This window comes from Phaethon aethereus (assembly GCF_964289735.1).
Source record: "Phaethon aethereus genome assembly, chromosome: 2".
Classification (NCBI taxonomy): Eukaryota; Metazoa; Chordata; class Aves; order Phaethontiformes; family Phaethontidae; genus Phaethon; species Phaethon aethereus.
The window spans coordinates 130797373-130822972 of NC_138582.1; the positions used below are offsets into that span (position 1 = coordinate 130797373).

Genomic DNA, 25600 nt, shown 5'->3' on the forward strand with positions numbered 1-25600 from the left:
TAATTATTCATGTAGCCTCATGTAGCTCTATAATCTTCTATGAATTCTATGAGGCTCTGTAAAAAGAGAAAGGTAACCTTCTCTGCTGTGACTAAACAGTAAGTACAACTGTTTTCAGATTTTTTTCAACATTATTGTGTTACTTGTATTATCTGATTGCATTATTATTAATGTTGTTTTATCACTAACCAGGCTAGATGTAAAGCAATTCAGGTGTTGCCAAAAGATGTCTGAACCTACCAAAACCTTGTTTGTATTCCAGTTTTAGTACTTAGCACACTGTGTTGGTGCAGGCCCCAGTCAGTTACGCAGTGTGAAAACAAATTCTGTCTCACACACCAAGCTAGCAAGACTCCAGAAACTGGTGGTACTCTTTTTAAATCTCCAGAGATTCTCTTCCTCTTACAGGACTCCTAATACCTGCTCAACAGGCAGAGACTATAGATGAACTTGCTTCTATCACGCTCCTGTGTAAAGAAGAGAAGGACCTGCTGGTGATGATTTCTTTTTGTCTGACAACCTAATGGTTTCAAGAATTAGTGGTTCAAATCCATCTCTAACTGTGCTGGTTTTAGCTAGCATAGAGTTAATTTTCTTCATGGTAGCTAGTATGAGGCTATGCTTTGGATTTACACTGAAAGCAATATTGATAATACAGGGATGTTTTTGTTATTGTTGAGCAGGGCTTACACAGAGTCAAGGCCTTTTCTGCTTCTCACCCCACCCTACCAGCAAGCAGGCTGGGGGCGCACAAAAAGTTGCGAGGAGACACAGCCAGGACAGCTGACCCCAACTGACCAAAGGGATATTCCATACTATATGACATCATGCTCAGTAAATAGAGCTGGGGGAAGAAGAAAGAAGGGGGGGACATGCGGAGTGATGGCATTTGTCTTCCCAAGTAACTGATCCATGTATGGAGCCCTGCTTTCCTGGAGATGGCTGAACACCTGCCTGCCCATGGGAAGTGGTGAATGAATTCCTTGTTGTGCTTTGGTTGTGTGCACGGCTTTTACTTTACCTATTAAACTGTCTTTATCTCAAACCATGTTTTCTCACTTTTACTCTTCTGATTCTCTCCCCCATCCCACTGTGGGGGGCATGAGTGAGTGGCTGTGTGGTCCTTAGGTGCCAGCTGGGTTTAGTGCACGACACTTTCCTAGGAGAGGCTACAGAAGTCTTGGGAGGCAAGAACCTTTTATTTCAAGTGAAGTCTCACAGGTAGCGTACTATGTGGAAAAAATGAACTGATATCCCTCCTCAATTTTAAAATAAAACAGTGAACCATATTCAGAACAGTGAAATATTTGTCTCTGGATTTTGGATTATGTTTCCCTGTGTGGAAAATTTAGTGTTTTGCTGCATGTGGTCATACTTCCTTTTTATGTCAATGTGAGCAAGCAAGGTTGCATAACATTTTGTTCAGATAGTATTAGCAGGGAAAAATGAAGATTGTGCATGGAGGGAAATGACCTTCTTCATGTTGTTTTTTTTTTTCTTCTTTTGTTCAACATACTGCCCTGCTCTGAGATTTATTTATTGCTTTTCACTAGAAAAGCAATGACAAGCCCAGAACTATTGCAGTAGAAACGTTTGGTTAATCCACAAGATGCCTGCCTTAGCACATCTGCCACCATGATGTATTTTCCAATTGCCTCTTGCAGATAACAACATAATATGTCTTCATATTTTAAAAATACCTGTCCTCTTCAAAGTCAAAAGGGATGAATCAAAATGCCTTGTATGTTTCAAAAGTATTATATGATAAATATAATTTTCTATCATAATAGTGTCATCAATGAACATTTTGGAGATATTTTTGAGTTCTTTGACCAAGCCTTATGAAAAACTGTAGTCAGTGGGGCATGAGACTTTTATCTGAACTCTACAGTTTGACATACAAATGAGGTGATGCATTCATAGTGACTAACAAACCATGGATGCACTTTTAGCTTAGTACATTTAAGTTACCTGACCCAGGATGGAAGAGGTTTACAAGCCCAATGCTTCATATATGGAAATGAAGAATAACTAGATTAAGTGTACACAATATAGAAGGAAAAATAAAATAAAACTTAGACATTTCTGGTAACCAAAGAGATCAGGAAAAAAGAAATGAAACTATGTGGTTGGACTTATTTAAATGTTTCCTTATGTGGAATCGTAAGAAGTTCTCTCTAATCTCTTCATACTGAAAGACAGACTATGCTGGGAACAGATTTTAGTCTTGCAGTATAACTGTGAAGTTAAAGTCTGGTTCTTTCATCTTGTTAGCCAAAGTACTGCAGTGGCTGGATATATGAAACAGTTTAGCCAGAGAACATCTCCTCTTTAGTGTCAGATTGATAGTTGATTACAGGCTTGAAGTTATTAGAAGGGAGGAATAGAAAGCACCACCGAACTATATTGGCTCTGCATTCTTCAGGTCATATTCCTTGAGCAGGAATGGATATACTTCTGTTTCATTCTAAATATGCAGAGGTAATGTGATTTGAAACATTTGGCATGAATTTGAACATGACTGGCTTTGCATTTCTTTCAAGGAAATTCTCCAAAAGCATAGCATTCACCGAAACAAGAGAAGCTGGAAGAAGGGGCTTGGGGAAAGAATGAGAAGAAAGAAACAGAAGTGCATATAGAAGAGGATAAACCCTAAGAAAATGAGATACACTAACTATGCTAAACTCACTTTGTTTTTAGCTCTAGCACATGACACAAACTTTTATAGAGCTTTTATGTAGAAAATTAATTTGGGAAAGAGTTAAAAGCCCCAAACTGCCCTAAACTTAGGAACCCCATCCAGTTTTGCAAACTTGTTTATCACACATTTATCATATTCCCAAGTTTTCTGAGTTTTCTCCAGCATTCCTTGAATCATTGTTGATATCCTCCAGCCTCCACAAATGCTCATTACCTCATCATTAAGCCTGATGATCTGCTGTTTGGTTTCTTCTGCTTTGATAACAAGCACAGCAGCACCAATTTCTGCCTCTGAAAATAATTCAAATGCATGTAAATGAGAGAAGTATAATAAATTTGAAACAGCAATGCTATTCTTGCACTTATCCAATGCTTTAAATTTAAACCTAGTTTGCACTTGGAATGAATGAAAATTAAATCTTGTGTTTAATGTTCAGTGTATAATGTGTAAGAAAAGTGTGATGAATAAAGTTTGTACTGCTCTCTTCAGTCTGAAGCTGAAAAGACTGAAAATGGCAACCCTGGTGCCAACCGTGTGACATGTCAAATGTTTTTAGAAATCAGAGATACAATTAAGCTTCTGTTATTATTTTTCTGTTTACTTTAAGAGGAACAAAAGGTGCCCTAATAGCCTCCATGCAAAAGTTACATAATTATGCGAGGATTGTCTTAAAAGAGGGGTGTTGGAAACAATCTGAGCTGCACTAGTTGTGCCACTTCAGCCTTAGTTCACTGGTTTCCCCTTCTGTGTCTCCTTTATTTTTTTTTTTCCCATGTTGATGTGCTCTGCAGAGCTATTTTATCAACCTTTTCATAGGGTAGGTCATTTAAGGCTTCCTAAAACCTCTTGCTATTCAAGGTTTTCACTCTTTTGCTCCTAAGAATCTAGGTACTTCCATACTTCTGTACATATCTTTAACAACAATTGAGAGCCAAGTTTGCATATGGCTCTTCATGATTTTTTTTTTTTTTAATTTGGTATTAGAATGTTTTAATGTTGAATTTTGTCCTTCCATACCCAACGTTTGGGAGCATGAGGCTCCTTGGCTGATCCTACAATACTGCTGGTAAAATATAATGCATGAAAATACAGTACTCTTTGTAAACTGTTTTATCGTCACTCTCTGTTAGCAGGAAAACACAAATGGCCTTCGGGGCATTGTTTTATTTTTCTACAGTACCAATTGTGGTACTGAAATGGTATTGAAAGTGTGGATATACGTTAAATCTATTTATGCCACTTCTGAGAATCAAAGAAACAAAGGGAAAGAAACCAAAATTATGCAAAGGGAAAAAACCCAAAATTATGATGACTGTTTTCACTAAAATGGGATTTTCCCAGGAAAAGCTCACCTCCAATTGTAGGAGATAGCCTGGATTCCTGCCTGAGCTGATCAGAGCTGAAGTCAAAGGTTTGGCTTTCCTCATTATGGTTTCTATCTTCAATCCCATCAACAATTCTGTTGAGAAAAATCAGAGGGATGGAGCAGTTTCATAAACAGTTTCATAAACATCACATTCACAGTTATGTTGTCAAAATTACTCCTAAAAGGCACATTTTAAAGCAATGGTAAATTTTGCACAACATTAAGTTTAGAGAAAAGTAAAAACTATTATATTTGTATAACTTCTTGTGAGTCACTAAAGATTAAACTTACTGTTAGAGGAAGGAATGTGAGGGCAAACATAATTAACTGAAGTTTCAAAATATTCATGACTTCTGCAGTATATTCTGGGTCCTAACAGAACCTGTACTGAATATAGTTTTCTTTCCGTATGTGAAATAATCTGTTGCCATTCTTTCTTCTACACAAACTAAAGATTATTCACTATGCTCTTGTGAAGTTTAAATCTCTCTGCACATAACAGTCAGAATGTTATATTAGGCTTACTTAGGTAGAGCCTAAGCCTGAACATAATATATTTATGAAAGCATCTCTGTAAACCAGAGTCAAAAGTGTTGTTGCCATGCAAATAGCTATTCTCAAATTCAGTTAAAACTAACTAGCTCAGGCAGAGCAATCTTGTTTGCAAATTTGGTGTAGGAAGATGTGTAGACCAGCCTGCAATGTCCCATTTACGTTAGTATTGGTATAGGATCTAACTACTAGAAAAGGCATTTTTGTCAGTTATTTCTACCCTTGCATTGCAGTTGACCTCCAATTTACAATGACAAGAAATCCAAAGAAAAAAAAAGCATTTTATACAATAATCAAATGCTGCATACAAAGAATAGAAAACTGGTATCTGATAGAGAAATCAATACACATTAAAAATATATAATTATGTATATTTTTTTGTTCTCATTTATACTAAATTGTGCTATAAAGAGAACTGTTTTAAAGTCGCTGAAAGTGACTCAGAAGACTGCCAATTGAGAGATATGGAGCATCAATTTCTTGTTTTGTCCGGGCACAAGATTCAGAATTTGTCTTGCAGTAGGCAGATGTGTTAAATACTAATCTGGAAGAGCTAAAGCAGGCAGTTCTTGGCCTCTCAGTCAATGGTGATGACTTTGTGATGATGGAAATTAGATTTTCCATCTAATAAGGATAGTCTCAGGTAAACCTCTTGACTGGAAATTTTTGGAGAAAGGAAGAACAGACAACACAGTGATATCTGTGATCTATTTGGCTTGAAAGACCCATTGATTCAGAGCTCTGTGCACATACCATATATTCTTGTCCTTCTTGGCTCCTCATGTGGGTTTAGGGCTCTGTGTTATGTCTGAGTGTTCATGATGCTAGTTGGATGTTATTAGACTTCACTCTAATCTCATCCAGCCTCTGGGAAGAGATGAGACTCAAATGTGGTGCTTGAGCTGCTCTGGCCTATACTATTATCTGCATTTGAAAACCTGAATCATTACTTTGTTTTAAATTTGCTGTAAAACCTGTTTAATGTCATCTGGCCCCACTGCTTCAAAAAGCAAATTTTAAACACCAATATCCCTTTGTACTGGGTTTGCATGGCAAGGTTTTAGTAGCAGAGGGGTCTTACAAGGGTGCCTTCTGTGAGAAGCTGCCAGAAGCTTCCCCTGTGTTCAGCAGAGCCAGTGCCAGCTGGCTTCAAGATGGACCCACTACTGGCCAAGGCCGAGCCCATCAGTGATGGTGATAACGCCTCTGGGATAATATATTTAAGAAGGGGGAAAAAACCCCAAAACTGCACAACTGTAGCTGGAGAGAGGAGTGAGAATATGTGAGAGGAACCACTCTGCAGACACCCAGGTCAGTGCAGAAGGAGGAGGAGAAGGCGCTTCTGTTGCCAGAGCAGAGATTCCCCTGCAGACCATGGTGAAGACCACAGTGAGGCAGGCTGTCCCTGCAGCCCATGGAGGTCCACGGTGGAGCAGATCTCCACCTGCAGCCTGGGGAGGACCCCATGCTGGAGCAGGGGGATGCCCAAAGGAAGCTGTGATCCCGTGGGAGGCCTGCGCTGGAGCAGGCTCCTGGAAGGACCTGTGGACCCATGGAGAGAGGAGCCCACACTGGAGCAGGGTTGCTGGCAGGACTTGTGACCCCATGGGGGATCCAGGCTGGAGCCGTCTGTTCCTGAAGGTTAGCACCCTGTGGAAGGGACCCAAGCTGGAGCAGCTCGTGAAGAACTGCAGCCTGTGGAAAGGACTCACACTGGAGAAGTTCATGGAGAACTCTCTCCCAGGGCAGACCCCACGCTGGAGCAGGGGAAGAGTGTGAGGAGTCCTCTCCCTGAGGAGGAAGGAGCAGCAGAGACAGTGCATGATGAACTGACCACATTCCCCGTTCCCCTCCACTGTCTTGTCAGGGAGGATGCAGAGAAAATCAGTAGTAAAGTTGTGCCTAGGAAGAAGGGAGGGGTGGGGGGAATGTGTTTTAAGATTTGGTTTTATTTTCCCATTATCCTACTCTGATTTGATTGGTAATGAATTAAATAATTTTTCCCCGAGTCTATTTTGCCCACGATGGTAACTGGTGAGTGATGTCTCCCTGTCCTTATCTTGACCCATGAGCCTTTTGTTATATTTTCTCTCGCCTGTCCAGCTGATGAGGGCAATGATGAGTGGCTTTGGTGGGCACCTGGCAGCTAGACTTGACTCTAATCTTAATCAGCCTCTGGGGGGAGATGAGACTCAAATGTGGTGCTTGAGCTGCTCTGGCTTCTACTTTTATCTGCAGCTGAAAACCTGAATGATTACTTTGTTTGAAATTTGCTATAACACCTATTTAATGTCATCTGGCCTCACTGCTTCAAAAAGCAAATTTTAAATGCCAATATCCCTTTTGTAGAGATTTCTAATTATATAAAATGCTAACATTTAACTGCCTTTAAAGCACACAGGGGAAAACCTACTCAAATGTGACTTGGAATTTATAGACGCTATATTCTTTGATGTGTTTAAAGATTCAGATGAAACAGAAACCATATTAGCAAAACCAGCTGTTTCTGGAGAGCCAAAAGATAGGCAGATGTGGGGAATACGTAATAGGCAAGATGCTTATTCTTACATAAGGAAGTGGCAGTGGAGCAACATAATGAGTTTACATAGTGAGATGTAAACATGAGGGCACAAAAGTAATTGGTAAGTCTTACTCCTTTCTGAATTAGCTATTGTACAGCTCTGAATTTTTGCCTGAAGACAGACAGCTCCACTCCTAGAAGCCAAAAAGTCAGAAAAGATTAACACGTGACCTCTTCTATCCAGCTGATCAGGGCTAGAATGCACTCATCCATGTGGGTCTGAGGATATTCAAATGCATAAATGCCTCCTCCCAGGACTGCCTTTATTATCACTTACACTTTCTTCCTTTTGATGCTCTTCTTCTTCATAGGCAGTATCCAAAAAGTGATTGGGAAGTCTACAACTGTATCCTAGAAGTTAAGATGCTGGCTTCTATTCCTTGCACCAAGGACTGTTCAAATATTTTACCCAGTCTCTGTGCTTTATTGCCTTGACTGTAGTGTACAAAGAAAGAACTGGAGTCTGGAGAAGAGGAGGCTGAGGGGAGACCTTATCGCTCTCTACAACTACCTGAAAGGGGATTGTGGGGAGGTGAGTGTTGGTCTCTTCTCCCAAGTAACTAGTGATAGGATGAGAGGAAATGGCCTGAAGTTGCACCAGAGGAGGTTTAGACTAGATATTAGGAAAAATTTCTCCACTGAGAGAGTGGTCAGGCATTGGAACAGGCTGCCCAGGGAGGTGGTGGAGTCACCATCACTGGAAGTGTTCAAAAAACTTGTAGACGTGGCACTTCAGGACATGGTTTAGTGGGCGTGGTGGTGTTGGGTTGATGGTTGGACTTGATGATCTTAGAGGTCTTTTCCATCCTTAATGATTCTGTGATTCTGTAACTGAAGCACCAGTGAAGAATTCTGGTTGGCTTATTCTAGGGAACATCCACAGTAGAACAAGTTTCTTAAGCGGACAAATTACAAAGTATATTCTTTTGACAAAGTGTGTGGTTATACACCTCACAACTGCATTGACAGGGCATTTCAACCAGAGTCTTGCCTTCCCCTTATGCTGCTGTTCAACAGCAAACAAAAGCAAGAATCTTAATTAAGGTCTTATTTTCTCTTTAATACTTACTAAGAAACATTTAAGGCTCTTTCTAAAGTGGTTTTAACTTGTCAGTTTAAATGTTCTGATAATATAAACTTATTTTGGGGAATAATATGAAAGTGTGTGGGTTGGAAAAAAAGGCCAAAAAACATATATGTTTTGGGCCAATTTTCCAGCCTATTAACAGGATTATTCTGCAGCTATAAAATTACAAATGAAAATAGGAAATAATAATGTATGTAACAATACTTGTTTCACATTTGATCTTGCAGCCAATGTCTGGCTGCATATATTCAGAACAATAATGAGCAAGATTTCATCAGAAAATATGAAAGGTAGCTTTCCCCTGAATTACCACTTGATAATGACCTTTACTCATAGCTGACCTGAACCAAATCCATATGAGATCTATGAAAGAAATGAGAAAATATCCACTATGCGTTTCAATTTTGCTAGTGTAGAAGCTGGTTTAGCACACATTATTCTCCCCTCTATTGACAAAACTAAAATCCGTTTGTATCCTGCTCCTATTTGAAAGGTAACATTACTGATCAAATATATGATGAGGGGGAAAGATTTCTATATTGTTTTCCATGTCCTTTTTATGATTGTACCCTTAGGGACAGGTGCTTTGGTAGAACTAAACAAATATTGGTCAAGCTGTGGCTAGTTCATGTTTGCAATGGCAAGTTGCTGAAACTACCAGTCTGCCTCTAGTGAATAAAGGAAGTTTTTGAACATGTAAAATACTTCAAATTACAGAAACAAAAATGGAACTGGAAGATCAACTGCTGCAGCTCCACATATGCAAAAAAGTGGTTGTGATTTCTGTGAAGACGCGATCCCAAAACTCTTGGTTAATAGTTAATTATTATGCAGCAATTTAGAAATAACAGACATAAATCACCTTACAAGTAACAGTCAGGTAACAAATAAAAATGTTTAAATTTATACCTAATAATACCACAATAAACTATTATATGACTCTTGCTTATGTCAAAAGTCACAGCAGAACAGATTTTCTCAATTCCATATCTACTCTGTACGTAACTTGCATTATCAGGTTTCCCTTCACTAATGTAAAAAAACTCTGAACATTTTCTAAAATTGCTAGGCAATAGTTTTCCATTATAGTCCTCTACTCCAGTAATTTTTGTATTTGCACAGCTATGCTGTATTATCGTCTACTTCCTTTTTAAATTGCTGTCTCTCTGATGGACTCAGAATGTTTCACAGTGCTGTTGTGGGAATGCATATTATTATACGTGGACAAAATGATACCATAAAGCCAGACTATTCAAATATTCATTTTTGTAACTGCTCAATACTTTTCCTTTTACTGGTAGAAATACTTTATTTGCAATAAAGTCCTAAAGTCATAACGTTCTGCATAGTGTGCAATAGTTCCTACAATAAGAGGACTTTTCCTTCTCTGTGGAATAAACAAAAGTATTAACTATTGAAGAAAACTAAATATTTTGTTGTGTTACGATAATGATATTTTTAATAGGAGTTACATGTTAGAGAAGAAAATAACCATTCGTAACTATTACCTTGGGCTCAGGTCAGGTGGACCATTGGTGGTCAATGCTGAAAGGTGTAACTTAAGGTTTTTCTCCTTCCTTCTGGAGTAGTAATGGAGCTCGTTTTCATGTTTGGCTCTTGACGGGTTTGAACTGCAAGCACGGATAGGTGAATGAAAGGGCACCGTTCCTGAGGCCAACTGCTTCAAGTTTCTCCCTAGGTGGCTTTTATTGCTTCCAGCCTTTTTCTGCTGAGAGCAGTTTGTGCTTCTTGTATGGATTGGTGAAAGGGTGCTGCTTTCTTCTTCTCCCTCCTCATCCTCATCTTCATCTTCCACAATCGAGGGCAGTCTCTTCTTTATATTTCCGTTTCCCTTGAGCTCTGTCTAAAATAGCAGATAACACATACTAGCATAAAATTCACAGCCTGATGTTGCAGAAACACAATTTCTTCTGATGTTCATCCTGGAACAAACCCAGATCTAGCACAGCTTTCGTTTCTCAATAGAGATAGCTTTTTTGGAACTCTTCCATAGCTTCCCTCTTCAACTATAGCTATATGTGCATACAAACAAATTAAAAAAGATCACGAGTGAACTCACTGCAATATATTTTGTTACCAAGAAAGATTACATGACTAGTTCTCACAAGTCATGTGCCATGTATACTCTTGAGTAGATTAATCTTGCTTTACTGAGGCATTATTTCTTTTGTATGTTTCGTTCTCAGACTCCTGGTGGACCAAGGGAAAGAACTGAGGCTGGTAATTCATATAATTCCACATTTTCATATGGAATAATTTATAATGTATAAATAGCATTTATACCAGTTCAGCTCAAGCCCAAATGTCTTCTGTATCCTTCTTAGTAGTTGCAACTGAAACCACTGCTGGGATAGTAAGCAGATTTTTCAGTTTATACAAGTCCCATTAATGCAACAGTGGTGTGACAACATCAACTTCAGAACCGAGTCATCAAAAAGCAAAGCTACATCTGTTTTTTAAAAAAAAATGCAATGTGAATGCTCGATGTTGGAACCAAGGCAATTTAGAGGCAACATAGACCTGGGTTCTGTATTTTCTGTACTAATTAAAGGACAGTGTAAGAGAGCAATGTGGTGTTTGTTATTGTTTCATGGTAACAAAATACACTGGTCATGAGTGCTGAGATATGCCAACGCAGAGCTCATATCAGGATCAGGCCATGACTCAAAATAGTTCTATTTATTCTCATGGTACAACTTACTGTATTTATTGGTAGCAGGTGAGTGGGCTAAGGCAGGATCAGGTTCCAGGTCAAATTAACAAACTCCACACATCTCAGTCAAGAGTACAGCCAAATGCAACTTCATGGTTTCAGAAAAGGCTGCTATTAATTTTTTTTTTTTTTCAGGCTGCTCCTCTTAATCAAGCTTGATTAAGGCACTGTTAACTTTAGATTAAAAAGCTCAAATGAGCTTGTATAGTCAAATTTCTCAAGCCAAGTAAGATCAGCTGGATGAAAATGCAGATTTGGGGAATTTATCCAAATGTTCCAAGCCCCTATTAGTATCTGTCTAAATGTTTTGTAGCATGGGTTTAATTTTGCTGTTTTCTACAGCTCACTTCCATTGAATGAGTGCTTTTCTCTCAGTATATATTGACAGAGTTAGTGAACTAGGTCCTTCTCATCTGAGATGTTCAAAAAGGTAAGAACTTAAAACAGTGGCAAGAGACTTGTCTATATAAAATATAATAGACTTGTTATCAACCATAATAGTCATCTGAAGGCTGTACTGATGATGAAATTGTACAGGACCTGGCACTGATGCAGCCTATACTACAGAGGATGAGTGTTTCCCATATTCAAAACTTTGGCTTGGGTAACCATGTATTAAAAACGCAGGTGCTGTAGTAGGATATCCAAATCCAGCACCTTGAAGAAAAGATCATAAGCTGTTACTCATAAAATGGACAGTGGCAGAACTATCTGCAGGATGCTATTTAAAGTCTTATTCTGAAACCACGGAAGTCAGTTGGAGTTTTTCCAGCTTTTCTCTGGCCATAACTGTGTGCATTTTTCAAAGACAAGCCTGGCATATTTAAAATGTGACTAACATACCTGAGGTAACGTAGACTTGTTTGATAATTTTGATATTACCTGAAAAAACAAAACAAAACAAAAAAGTAGCAAATATGTGCATCTGCACAGTATTGGCTTCCAAGAGCATACAAACTTCTAAACCAAAACATTTACGTTGATAAAAGAAAAGAATCTCATGGTAAAACAACTGTATTAAATTAAATGATAACATAACACTGAACTAAGGACAATTCTTGGAAACAGATGCTGTGAAACAAAAAACCAAACCAGTTGTTTTATTTTTATGAAAAAGACAGTTTCTGCAAAAATTATGTTTTACTTTAGTAAAAAGTTGGGTCAAGGCTCCAAACCTGTGAATGAATGTAGGTGGGTGAATGTACGTCTGGTGAGTTTCAGTACTGGTTTGATGGAATCCCATGCAGAAACAGAGCTTTGCTTCGGCCCTACCTCTTTGTAGATTTAGCTCCTGTGCTCACCTAGTCCTTACATGTAGATGACCTAACTAACTGTAGCATCTTTGAGGAATTTTCAAAGGCAGTGATGGGACTGAAGAAAATAGGACTAATATAATCCTGAGGGAGATATATATATATGTAAGAGCTATTCAAGGCCATGACATTTTCCCTTCTTGGATTAAACAGAAAGCAAAACAAAAGGAAGAAGAAATAATCATGCAAGTTTAATGTGTAATTACTTCTAATGAAATCCACCGGAACTGCTGAATAATATCTGTAATGAACATTCTGTTGTTTGTTTGGATGCCCACACCTTGACCATGGGCAAGTGCCTCACAGCCTACATGCTGTATTTATAGGAAAATTTTAGTCTGCCAGGTAGAATTTTCAGAAGTGATTTTCAGCTTTCCTAAACCCACAAGTCAAGATAAAAAGTGCTTAACACCAATCAACTTTAACTTTGTAGCCTCAGTTTATTTTTCTCCAAACTCAGGTAGAAGTTAAGCCTTTCTGGAAGTCATTGGTACTTCCCAGTTTGTTTAATAGAAGTCTTCAGAACTTCAGAATTTTAGGCACAGATTTGGAAAAAATAATTGTGGGGTTTTTTTCTCTTTTTTTCTTTCTTCTTCTTCACAAGTCTTTCAGGTTAACCTGAAAACTGTTTTGTAGTGAGGGTACTAGTAGTGGTATAATATACAAATACACAATATTTAAGTTTGTGTAAGCAGAAATCCTACTCCACAACAGCCAAGCTAGTAGCAGGTGTATCAATAAATTTTGCAATAACACCCTAATAACTGCCAAACAGAACAACTGCAATAATTAGGCTATGTAAAGAAAATAACTTCTGTGTTCTTCCTGAGTTACATAAAGCACTAGATGATATTAACAGAGGATGAACTACCAGATACTGAAATCTCACAGCTTGCACTGTAATCTATGCCAATTGAAGAAACACTATCTCCTTCAAGATTGAGGAGAACAGGAAACTGGAAAGATACTAAAATATTAAAGTCAGAATTAGGAAGTACTAATGGTCCACTTTGCACATACGTTCAAGAAGATTAATTTACAATAGTGCCCAGAATTTTGAGGCATCTCTTTGCTTGGCTTCTAGGCACAGGTGCAGTATGAATGTTAAAGATCTTAAAAAGCATCAATTTGCCTGCTGAAGGCTTTATAAGTGACTTGTCATTTGTAACTTGCAATGTGGGTGAAGATTTCCCCTCACTTTTTTTTTTTTCTCTTGAGCACATGCGTTAATCCTGATTGTACCTCTTGAAAACAGAGGCAAAGAAATCATTATATGGGTGTCTCCTAGATGTCCTGGTGGCATTTCCCACAGCTCTGCTGGAGTCTTTCAGCTGGGGTGGGCTTTCAGCTCCATGACCTGCTGGGAGCATTGCTCCCCAGCTGCCAGGACCACTCGCTCCGCTGCCCATCAACACAGCAGCCACAGCCACCCATCGGTCCTCCTCTGCTCCTCAGCGTTACCCGTGCTGCTCCCCGCAGCAGGGAGAAGCTGGCTGCAGAGGAAATGGGGGTAGGGACAGCACTTTGTTACCTTATGATCTTACCAACAGAAAGGTAAAGGGATTTTTGAAGACAGGTTGGTTTTTGCGGGGAGGGGAAGGAGCGTCCTCAGGAGGAAGGGTAGCAGAAAAAAACGATAGGTATGAACAGGCAGCAGATGATGTGAGACACTACTCATCAGACTTTCTTATTTAATTTCCCCAAATTGGCCCCTTTAAGCCACTGGGGACAGTTCCAGTATGGAAAAATTGATACTTTTAGACTAGCTCTAGACCTATAAACTATTTTTTCCATAGCACAGAAACCACAGTAAAGGCTGTTGTAATTGCTTCTGTATTAATCCACTGCAGCCATGTTTATTGCTTGTAACTTTGAACACTGCATCTTGCACACATAAAACAGGGGCCTGGACTTTATGACTTTGTAGTTGAAAGTTGGTAAAAGAAACTACAATCTGTGACCAGAGAGAATTCTCAAGAGTTTGGCTTGTAAACCTCCTCCAGCAACTGCCTTCTCTCCCTGCAAAAATATCAGTCTCAAAGAGAAAAAGGAAAGACAAACACAAGAACAAGGACAAAGCCAGTCAAAGGGCAGTAAATTTAAAGACTTCACCACGCACATAGCTTTAGCTCTGTAAAAATGTAGTATCGGAGCAAATAATTATGAGGTGCTATCCTAGTTTCTGATATGCTAAAACCTTTTATTTAGGGCATCGCATTGATGTAGCCTTCTATAAAATGCTTTTTTTTCTTATACAAAAAGGAAGAGGATGCAAAATAGCTCACATTCTAGTCTTTTAAAATGAAGTACAACTCTTAAAGGATAAAGGCATAAAGGCTACTGAAAGGAAACCATGGGTTTTTCCTATGCATTAGGAAAAAACCAAAAAGATTGATGTTAGCATGAATTGCGTGAAATACTGTCAAAAGGTCTAACCCAGTTTTTAATTTCATCCCTGGTGTCTCTTTATGTCTTGTGAAACCAGCTATTAAATTTAATTTCACATGATAAAACAATAATAGCTCACGTACCAAGAGCAGACCCATATTGAATTCTTCCATGTACATAATCTCAAATCTGTAATCCTGTATTTGTTTAATATGCTAATATACAGAATTAAAAAATTCAGTAATCTTTATCATTGCTCATTATGAGCACAAAACGAACATTTCCCCATCTGAAAACACTGGCAGTTTGCTGTCAAAAACCAGTGATCTGAAGATTTTTCCAGCATCAAGAGACAGTAGTCTTTAATAGAAGAATCTCTACCAGGAATTGCAGCCAGGTAATTAGCTGTACAATAATTCCAGATTAATTCCAATTATAAAACCTTAAAAAGAGAAACATAGAGATGCAGCTAAATTTGGGGTTAATACGTTAAATATCCAGGTAAATAAATTTGCATTTTTAGCTCAAAAGAATGTTTTCAGCTTTCACTGGCCTGGTTCCTGTTGTCTTTGCCAGAAGTAGGAACAAAAATAGAAACCTAATTTCCCTGATTTGCTTGTAACTCTTGTGTCCTAAAATATATGAATAATTCTTTGTATCTGAGGAGTCAAAAGGCTAAAATATACTTTCAGGAAAGGATCTGAAATCAAACTAGAATATTAATGTTCTTAGTCAGCATTTGGAAACAGAAAAAACGCATTTAGGAGCATTGGCAGTGTGGGGGGAAAAAAAAAGTATGCATGCCATATGTTCTATTCTTTGCAAATTTACTGTATGATAATGGAAAAGATACAAATACATAACAAGGCATTATTGTACCACTGAAAAGCCTAATGGCTCACATGTTCGAGCCTCAGTTTTCCATGATCAGGAAATTTTTCAGTGAAATATCCTTTCAATCACAAAGGAGTTAAGCACTCGCAAAGAGTTTCTCAGGTTAGATATAGTTGTTTTATGTCTACATTTACTGAGCAATTTACCCCTTCTTTTTCTTTTTTTTTTTCTTTTTAAGACATTCTGTAGTTCATTGGCTTGTTCCTATATTTTCTCAGGTTTATTCTTACCTCTTTTCCTTTCTTAATGGAGAGAGAAAGAAAATGTATTTTGTGGAAGCAGATGTTTTCAGCATTCTCTGATCCTACCTACAGTATAGAGTATATTGAATTAGCAACAAAAGGTGAACAACAGATCTGTCACCAGTATTTTATCCTAGGTGACCAACAGCTGTGAATTGCCATGAGCTCTGCAGACTTCTGTTAAGTCATTATCCTACATCATTCCTTTGAATAAATTATTGTAACCTGTGAAGTTAGGACAAGCATTCAGTAACTGGCTGGTTGTGGTTAGCTTTGGATGAGTTTTTTTTCAAATTAGTACTTTCTTAGATTCAAATTTCTCACATGAGCTTTTATATTTACTATAAAAGTTTACTTTTCATATATTTCTTTAAAACGTGAATGTTAGGTTCACTGTATTCATTAACAAAAAGTTTAATTATACTTTGATTGTTTTATTAAAAATGAGGATCTATTGCATTTCATGTTAAAAAGATAAAATATGTCACAGAAACAAAAACTAATCTCTCTGTCACTTGCTACAAATCAAGAATGAAATAAATGGTAAATGTGGCAGGTATAATTTATCATTTTTACTTCTACAGTCTTACTTCCCTCTCCCCTACCCCAAACCAGGAAAAATAGTGTCCCAAACTGCTCTGAACGTATATCTTTCATAGCAAACCTGTGCCAATAAAATTAAAAAAAAAAAAAAAAAAAGCAAGAGATTGTCAGTAAGGTCAAAAGAAGACAAAAGGAGGAATTGTTAAAATAGGCAATAGGCCTGGCACAGACGATGCATTGCTCTGGCAGGTTGCATTTTTGGAAAATCTTGCAGATTACTGCAGACAAAAGATATAATTTTTAATATTACAACAGTTTGATTACAGTCATGTAAAGATTTGTTAACAGAAATCACAATTAATTCTAACAGCTTTCAAAGCCATAAAACTCAGAATACTTCCCCTTTCTGAAAATACTCAGGTATATGCTTAACTTCATGCAACTCTAAGATTTCACACGGGCTTCTAAATGACTCGCCCTGTGGGTTGATATCTAATTAGACTCCTCAAGCTGTAGATACTGTGGAAGTCTTGCTTTTAAGTTTGTATTGTTAGCTGTATCTTTAAATGAAACTTCATACTACTTTTTATGTAAATATGTATGTCTAACTTCAGAGATGTTCTTAAAGAAAAGAGGAAGACAATGAAGTGGATTTTGAAAAATACTCTCCCAAAGAATCTTATTACCTGCTAGTTGCCTATTTCCAAGCATCCCCAATGTTGCCCAGGTGTTTTGCTAGTACTCAGAGGCCAAATCAGTGAGATGAGTGTTAATAAGGGGTAACTCACTGAGGACAGCAACATATCCATGGAGAATTTTTAAGAAAGTCCACCTTTGTTTGGCTTTCAGGGTAAACCTTACAATGAAGAAGGCAGGGACAGGCGTGATCTGTTTCCTTTTTTTTTTTTTTTCCTCAGAATCATTTCTTCTAAATAGGGAATATTTTTCTTTTTGGGTGGCAACTTGATCAAGTGATTAACCTCTAGTCAATTCTCCCAGAAGGAAAAAAAGTGCAAACTGAGCACACATCTGGCCTCTAGACATATTCAGAGTTAAAACTTCGGGGAAGACAGCAGACTTACGGGACCTGTGGAAGCAATTTGCATGATATCACCTCAGGGCAAGTAGTCATGTCCTGGCATGTGAAGATATCAGCAGAAGTTTAAGTATATAACCTTGTTAAGTAAAAGAGCCATCATAAATTCCTTCCCCTGAGATGCAATTTGTGTTTTTCTATACGTGGAATACAGAAAAGCTGAGCATATAACTTTTGGGAGCTCTTGGCAGCTTTGTTACTCAAGAAGTTCTACATAGGTTAGAAACTAAAACATCATAGATACTCAATAAGTTAATTAAATTGCTTCAATTTTCAAAGTCCCATGATATAAAACTAAATCCTGTGTCAGAGTATCAGTTTTGCTGAAAGAATGAAGATAGTGTGATTATCAATAGAGCCTGTCCCTGAATACTTCCTATATATGGAGTACTGTACTGTATATACAGTATGTATGTATATCCTATATGTATATATTTGTTAGTACAATCATGTTATTATTTATCACTGCATTGAAAAAGTGATCTCTGTGTCTTAGGTAGGAACTAAATTTTTAGCAGAACTCTAGTTGCACTTATGTAGGTAGCTTCTGTAGCTCTGGTCTTACTGAGTGAAGGTATAGATGAATAAAAAGAAAAATATATTCTGGGTTTTTTTTATATCAGTAAAATCTTAGAGTGCATTTGTACATAAATAATTTTTGGTTTTAATTTTTATATGCTTTCATATCTTTGAACAGAGGGGTGTTTCTAGATGATCTTCAGAGGTCCCTTCCAACCTCAGCTATTCTACTCTTCTATGATGTTTAAAAAAATTGCACTTAAAAATGCTGCCAGCTCAGTAAAACTGAGAATGGATACTTGTATCCATGTAGAATGCCTACTTGATACACAAGTTGCTCTGATTAGAGACAGTTTGCTCAAATACTACATCATGTTTAATTTCCCACATTTCAGCATGTATCTGGAGGTTATAATGACTCTGGAAGTGGTATAGGTACTTTACCATATAAGCCAATCTGACATGCTCATTACATCTCAAGGTAGTCTGTGCCTTTAGAACCAGTGTTCTTATAGAAGAAATTGTGGTATTATAATTTTCCTCATAAAGTAGTCTTACCTTACACAGCATAATAAAGGGATAGGTTACTGTAAGAATGCTTCTAAATTTAAAGCCACTATCTGGTTGTTGCTATATCAGTGCAAAATAAAACCAATTATGGAAAAAACAAATCCACCCTCTAAATTCATACCATTTTAAGGTTAAGATACATTAAGATTATTTTCCATTTTTCCAATGTAGAGACAAAGACATAATATTAATATTGTAAAAGTTACATTATCACGTTTCCTAAAGCACAATGAAGCATCCTGGAAAAAGTTATCATCTAACATCTCTGTGTAATTAAAATAAAATAAAAATATGGTTAGAATCCAAGGCAATACTCTCTGAAAGCCAGGAGCTTTTCCTGCCTCAAATTCTATTTGACACAGTGTTTTATATCCTCCTCATACCATAGTCTAAAAACATCAATAAGCTGCTTTTCTAGCCTGGATTTTTTTTCAACATGTAACCCTCTGGTTAAGCTTTATAATCTGATGCAGAATGCAATAATCCCAGGAAGTGAAATGAATGAGAATGGAGAGTGTTCAAAATGACTCAAAAGCTAAAATTAGAAGCAAAATTTTGTCACTTATTTAAATGTTTTAATTTTAGTTACAGTGAAAACTGTTTGTATTTGGCAGGAAAGTGCTAAGGTCCAGTTGTGAAAATCCTTTTACAAACATATATTGAATAGTCTTGTTATGAATAATGTATAACTAATGATCATAATTCCTGTTTCTTAACCCATTCACAAAATAAAAGTGACCGCAGCGATAGGAATTTTGGGATAGGTCACATATATATAACATATTCCCAGACAAAACTAAATGGGTTATTTTCCTCTCCTTCCCTTTGGCTGCTTCCACATCTTGTGGGATTCATCCTTACATCCAGTTGTCTGTTTGTTCTAGGTGTAAAATAGAAAAGCTTTGTAAAAATACAAGAATTAATGAAAAAAAAAAATGGAAAAGATGACATATTTGCATCAATAAATTGTGGTGGGATGAATCTTCCAAGTGGAAAATGGCCACAAATCAGAACAAACTATTAGAGAGACAAAACCAGACAGCATAGGTGGCTGTGTGTTGTTATTTTCAAAAATATTAGAGTGACTGAAAGCTACAGAAATGAGACAGGAGCATACCAAAAAAAAAAAAAAAAAAAAAAAAAATTCTTCTGGTAAGGATACAAGGAAAGAAAAATAAAGGCCAGCAAGCCTGCAAGCAAAAGAGCGTACCAGTCTGTCCTTTTTGAATTACATGGCTTTTTATTGCATTGTTTCTCATCAGTGCACCGCACTGAAAGATACATTAGAAACATGATAGTGAGATGATTATTTTGAGGGGGTACGAGGTGAACCGATGGCTCAGAAGCAGCACACATCGTCCTCACCAATGACTTAAGTTTTATGAGTTAGCAGACAACAAAAAGGAGTGGAACCTGGCTCACACCATAGCTCCAGGTCAGGTGTGCTCCCATGCGGAGTGAAGCAGGTAATTGCCAGGTTGAGAGAGTGGAGGAAGGGCCGACTGAAACACTGCATAGGGAGGGGAGTATTGCAGCAGAATCAGTTGTCTGAAACTAACATCCGCCTTAAATAGCCAAAGATCCATCAAAACATGCTTTTAGTGTCATGAATACAGGTAGGAGACCTGTGAAATATCTTGCAGAGAGCTTCATGACAAAGCTCATTCCTAAACTGCTTTGCATTCTTCTCATTCATTTAAAATCAGAAAGGAAGTATAAAACAGGTGAAGGACCTGCTCTGTTTTTTTGTCAATGGTGGTGCCCTTCTATATCTGCACAGTCCTTTTACTTGTTCCATAGAAATATAGAAGTTGAGCTGTGTAAATGAAGTTTTATGAGTTATGCCATGTTCAGCAACAGTGTAATTTATTTTGGGAAGACAGGAAGAGAGAGGGAAGAGGGAAAAAACATTCCAAGTGGTCCCAGAAGCGGGAACGAAAAATCTGAGTATCTCATAAAATGTGAAAGAGCACTGAGCAATATTTCACAGAAGCACTGATTGCAGAAAAGACCATGCATAGAGGCAGGTAAGAGACCTACTCCAGTGAACACATCAGGATTAATTTCTCAACGTTAATTCCATGTTCACAGTTTTAAAATTATTTTAGTATTTGGTAGTATGAGGGACACCTTCATTCCTACACTATAGTCGCTGAGAAGATGAGAGGTTTACAGACTACATCTCATATCTAAAGAGGTATAAAGGAGAAATGGAAGTATGGTGGCTGACAGGCAAGAAGCAGTGGATGCACAGCCGTCAGTCCCTTAGGATCTCTAATAGAACAATGGGAATTATTTATTCTGTGGGGCTGCCAAACGCACGTGGAGTAAGAGAAAGATAATAAACAGGAATCTAAGTTTGGTGGTTTGTTTTTTTTTTCATAATAATAATGCAGATAAATAATGCAGACTTCTGTTGCTTTAGGTGATTTATTCACTTCTGTACTCCACCTGTTGCTTCTATAGAAGCACAAAAATTGCCATTCACTAGTCTCCTGTTTTGCAGAATTCATACCTACTATGCCACAGATAATAAACACCAGTGAGCTGCAGCTGCAGTAATAGTACGTGATCTTCTGCCAGATGAGCTATTGAAAAAGGTGGGTGCTTAACGGCATGTAAGTTTGTTTAAAAATGACGAGTTTTCTTCAAAGTTATCCAACCCCACTCTACATGTCAAAGTAGGGAGTTTTAACTTTTCTAAGGTAAGACAATTCTTTCTACGCAGCTGCTAGGTAACGTGGCAAAACCCACTTCTCTATTAAAAAGGTCGTTGGGATTATTTGGGAAATCTATGGAAATTACTTATTACAAAAAATATTTTACAACCTGTGATTGTCCTACAGTGTACAGAATGACCTATGATCTAAGCTGAGGTGAAGGAATTATAACTAACTGTAGCAGTCTAGTAAGAGTTGGTTTGGAAATTAATTTTTTCAATGCATAGGTTTTATTATAAACACATAGGTAATACCGAAGAAATAGGATTTTTTTGGCTCTTAAACACATCAATAATTAATTATATGGATGAAGTTTCTATCAGTTTTTTTACCTTATAACACCTGCCAAAGTTAAAATAAACTATTTAAAAAAAAATGCTTATTTTTTCCTTAACGTCAATAGAATTGCAAATAGGATAACTTCAGGTTTTTTTCTTTAAAGCACAATACTATTTATTATGCAGACAATAAAGATGCATTAAAAAAATCAGAAATGTCATCCTGTTTCCATTGCTGATTCATAATAGATAATCAAATAAGTAACAGATAGAGTTCCTTCTGAGTTATTACTATATTGAAAAGCAGCATTCATAAATTCAACAGACCGCTATTAGAATATCTAGAAAAAGCATAACTGAAGAGGCAAGAATGAATGTATGTCAAATAAGTAATCTACTAGCTGAAAAACAGACAGTGGCTAGGCAAACTTTCAGCTGAATTTTGTGCTTGCATTCCAAATATTTTTTGCTATCATTTTTTCTGCCTTGTGGTGGTGCATTTCCCACTCCTCACCTTGCTCCTGGGCAACTCTACAAGCTGAGGAATTCAGCTGCCTGGTAAGCCTTGGCCTTTGAACAAAGAGTTTGGGGGTTGAGAGCCCCTTGACTGTACCAAGCACTCTTGCATAGCCGAGGTGGGGAATGGCACTGATTGTACCAGGAATGCAGTTGCTTGACTAGGGTGAGGGACAAGAACAGGACTAACTAATCATCTGCTGACAACCCTGGAATGACCGGTACCAGCACTACTGGAGATTTGAGGAATTGCCTGTCTGGGTTGTGGTCAGATGGAAATTGCCTAAAGTCAATCATCTCCCAATCCTATAAACAGCAGTTCTAAGTGAGGCCCTTTGAGCTCTCCTGGACCTCAGCGGACTGTGACCTGCATCTCCCTCTGAGTGGGATGCCTCACAGAGCTCATAAACTCTTAAGTTTGCAAAGTTTGGAGGACTGTTGAAAGAGACCGGCATGGACCTGGGGTGAAACCCCTGCTTTGAGGATCAACTCTTTCCCCTTTGAGAAATGCAAAGAAATTTGATGTGAGTATTTCACTGAACTCAAGGGGAATTTTTTAACAGGTACCTTTGTGTGTGTGTATACATATATCTTTCTTCATATATCTCCTGTTACATATATCTCTCTTGTATATAGATCTCTTTATATGTCTCTATCTCGAGATCTACATCTCTCTGTGTGTGTGTAATTTGAGAACTTTATCAAGTTTTTAAGTTGTGTTGTTAAGTTTATTAGGAAATTATATAATCTAACATTGTGATTTACCTTAAAAGTGTTAATGAGTTTTATATTGCTGCTATTTTGTATTAGATTGTTGCCATTCTAAAGTTATACAAAACATGAAATCATATGTTACATCACCACACCAAAATCCGCTGCACTTAATCCCTTTAGTCATAAACTGTTGACCAGGTCTGGGACTAGGAGTGGATTCAGCTGCACCTAGACTCCTCTGAGTAGGAGTTTAGAAAGCAAAGGGGTCCACTCTGAACCTTATGACTCAATGGGAGGGTTTCCCTCACCTTCTTTCCCTAAGCCACATATAAGACATACCAACCCGATTCAATTTACCTGCCTCCCTAAAAATAATTTTCCCCGATCTATGTGTAAGTCATTCTAACCCAATTCTGATTTGATTTCTCTTTGTATGCTTTTTCCATATTGAATAAGTAATAGAGTGGACCTTGCCACTGAATTCTGTTAAGTCACGCTTTTTACAAATTCATGTTAAAATCATTTACTTTCTAATATCTTTGATTCTTTAAGTGGCCTAAACCACTCGTTTGCAACATGTCTACCGGAGCTATACCACCAGCTGACACAAAGAAATATAAAAGTCTAGAAATAAATCAATAAGAAATAAGGTGGAATTACATATATGCTCTTAAAATACTTGTTTAACGCTTAGCTGGAATGAACCGGAAAACTTAGCATATTTTAGATTAGAATTTGTAGACATTTTTCTTCCCAATTTGTTCCTTGAGTTGGATGCTCCAGAGCTTAGAGCTATTTTCACCTTTAAGAACAACTGGTTTAGCCAGTTGTCAAGTTTCCCAGTAGAAAATGAGGAGCATCCTTTGTAATTTCTTTGGTATTGCTAATAGCAACCTGAGCTTTATTATATTAAGAAACCACACAAGTCAATTATTAAAATTTAATAAATTCTAAACACCAGCCTCTCCAAAGGGCAAGAATTGAGCCCCATTTTGTCAGAAAATGGGGAGGGGGGATTATTTGTTTTTATTGCTTCTTGGTTGGCTTTTAAGATTTATGTGTCTATTTATTTATTTTGTTATCAAGGACCCTGGCTAAACTGCAGCCAGACTCCATGTTCCCAACTGAAGGAAAAATCTACCACTTTTCTCATGCAATCTTTGTCATTACATTTCATTTACACTGCAAATGCACTGAAGCAAGCAGTCCTTCCCCCTGCATCAGAGACTATTTTCATTTTAAAGAGAGTAGCTTCTCCTCCTTTGGCGGGAAGGAAATCTCTTGCAAGAGGCAGAACACTACTTTTAAGGCTACAAAAGGAAAAGCAGCTTCTTATTAATTACAACTCCTGTTTGCAAAGACAGATTTTTTGAATCTTCAGGAATATAATCTTTGCTTTTTGAAAATGACACATATTGATAGTGTCCTAGTCAGTCAATGATCATGCCTGCATGGGTCTTATCTTCCTTTGGGACTTCATTACAGCTTCAGGGATGGCATTACTGTCAGAGGCCTTTTGCTCTTTGTATCAATCTGGCTGCAACCAGCCTTTGGGTTTTTTTGATGGATAATGATGTCTACATTGCAGACACTGCTGCATAGACACGAGAAATAATCAGAAACATTAAACTGTTACCAAGCCCACAAAGACATCGTGCAAATATTTGCCTATTCTGAATTTCTCATAAGATTATTTAGTTTTGAACATCTGCTACTGCTCTCTAAATATGTAGAATCATAGAATAGTTTGGGTTGGAAGGGCTCATTTAAGGTCATATAGTCCAACCCCCCTGCAATGAGCAGGGACATCTTCAACTAGATCAGATTGCTTGGAGCCTCATCCAACCTGACCTTGAAAGTTTCCAGGGATGGGGCATCTACCACCTTTCTAGGAAACCTGTGCCAGTGTTTCACCACCCTCATGGTGAAAAATTTCTTCATTATATCTAGTCTAAATCTACCTTCTTTCAGTTTAAAACCATTGCTCTTTGTCCTGTCACTACTGGTAAAAAACTCTCTCTCCATCTTTCTTATAAGCCCCCTTTAAGTATTGCAAGGCTGCAATAAGGTCTCCCCAGAGCCTTCTCTTCTCCAGGTTGAACAACTCCAATTTTCCCAGCCTGTCCTCACAGGAGAGGTATTCCATCCCTCTGTTCATTTTTATGGCCCTCCTCTGAACCCGCTCCAACAGCTCCATGTGCTGTGCTGAGGGCTCTAGAGCTGGACACAGTGTTCCAGGTGGGGTCTCACCAGAGCGGAGTAGAGGTGCAGAATAACCTCCCTTGACCCGCTGGCCACGCTGCTTTTGATGCAGCCCAGGATACAGTTGGCCTTCTGGGCTGTGAGCGCACATTGCTGGCTCATGTCCAGATTTTCATCCACCAATACCCCCAAGTCCTTCTTGGCAGGTCTGCTCCTAATCCTTTCATCTCCCAGCCTGTATTGCTACCAGAGGTTGCCCTGACCTAAGTGCAGGACCCTGTACTTGGCCTTGTTGAACCTCATGGGTGAATATTGTGAGTAGGCCCACTTCTCAAGTTTGTCCAGGTCCCTCTGGATGGCATCCCTTCCCTCAGGCATGTCAACTGCACCACTCAGCTTGATGTCATCTGTAAACTTGTTGAGGGTGCACTTGATCCCACTATGTCACTGATGAAGATGTTAAACAGTACTGGTCTCATTGTGGACCCCTGTGGGACACCATTTGTCACTATTCTCCATCTGGACATTGAACTGTTGACCACTACCCTCTGAATATGACCATCCAACCAATTCCTCATCCACCC

At 38.0% G+C, this 25600-nt stretch overlaps 1 protein-coding gene across 1 annotated transcript in view; it reads right to left on the reverse strand.

Moving 5' to 3' along the window:
- Nucleotides 1–25600, reverse strand: part of KCNH8 (potassium voltage-gated channel subfamily H member 8) — a gene marked incomplete at both ends in the record, with an annotated part of 203538 nt that overhangs the window by 10100 nt on the left and 167838 nt on the right. The window contains 4 exons of the mRNA XM_082015386.1: nt 2915–2991; nt 4054–4160; nt 9796–10151; nt 11865–11903. Coding sequence (XP_081871512.1) covers nt 2915–2991; nt 4054–4160; nt 9796–10151; nt 11865–11903 — 579 coding nt within the window. The remainder of the gene's footprint in view (nt 1–2914; nt 2992–4053; nt 4161–9795; nt 10152–11864; nt 11904–25600) is intronic.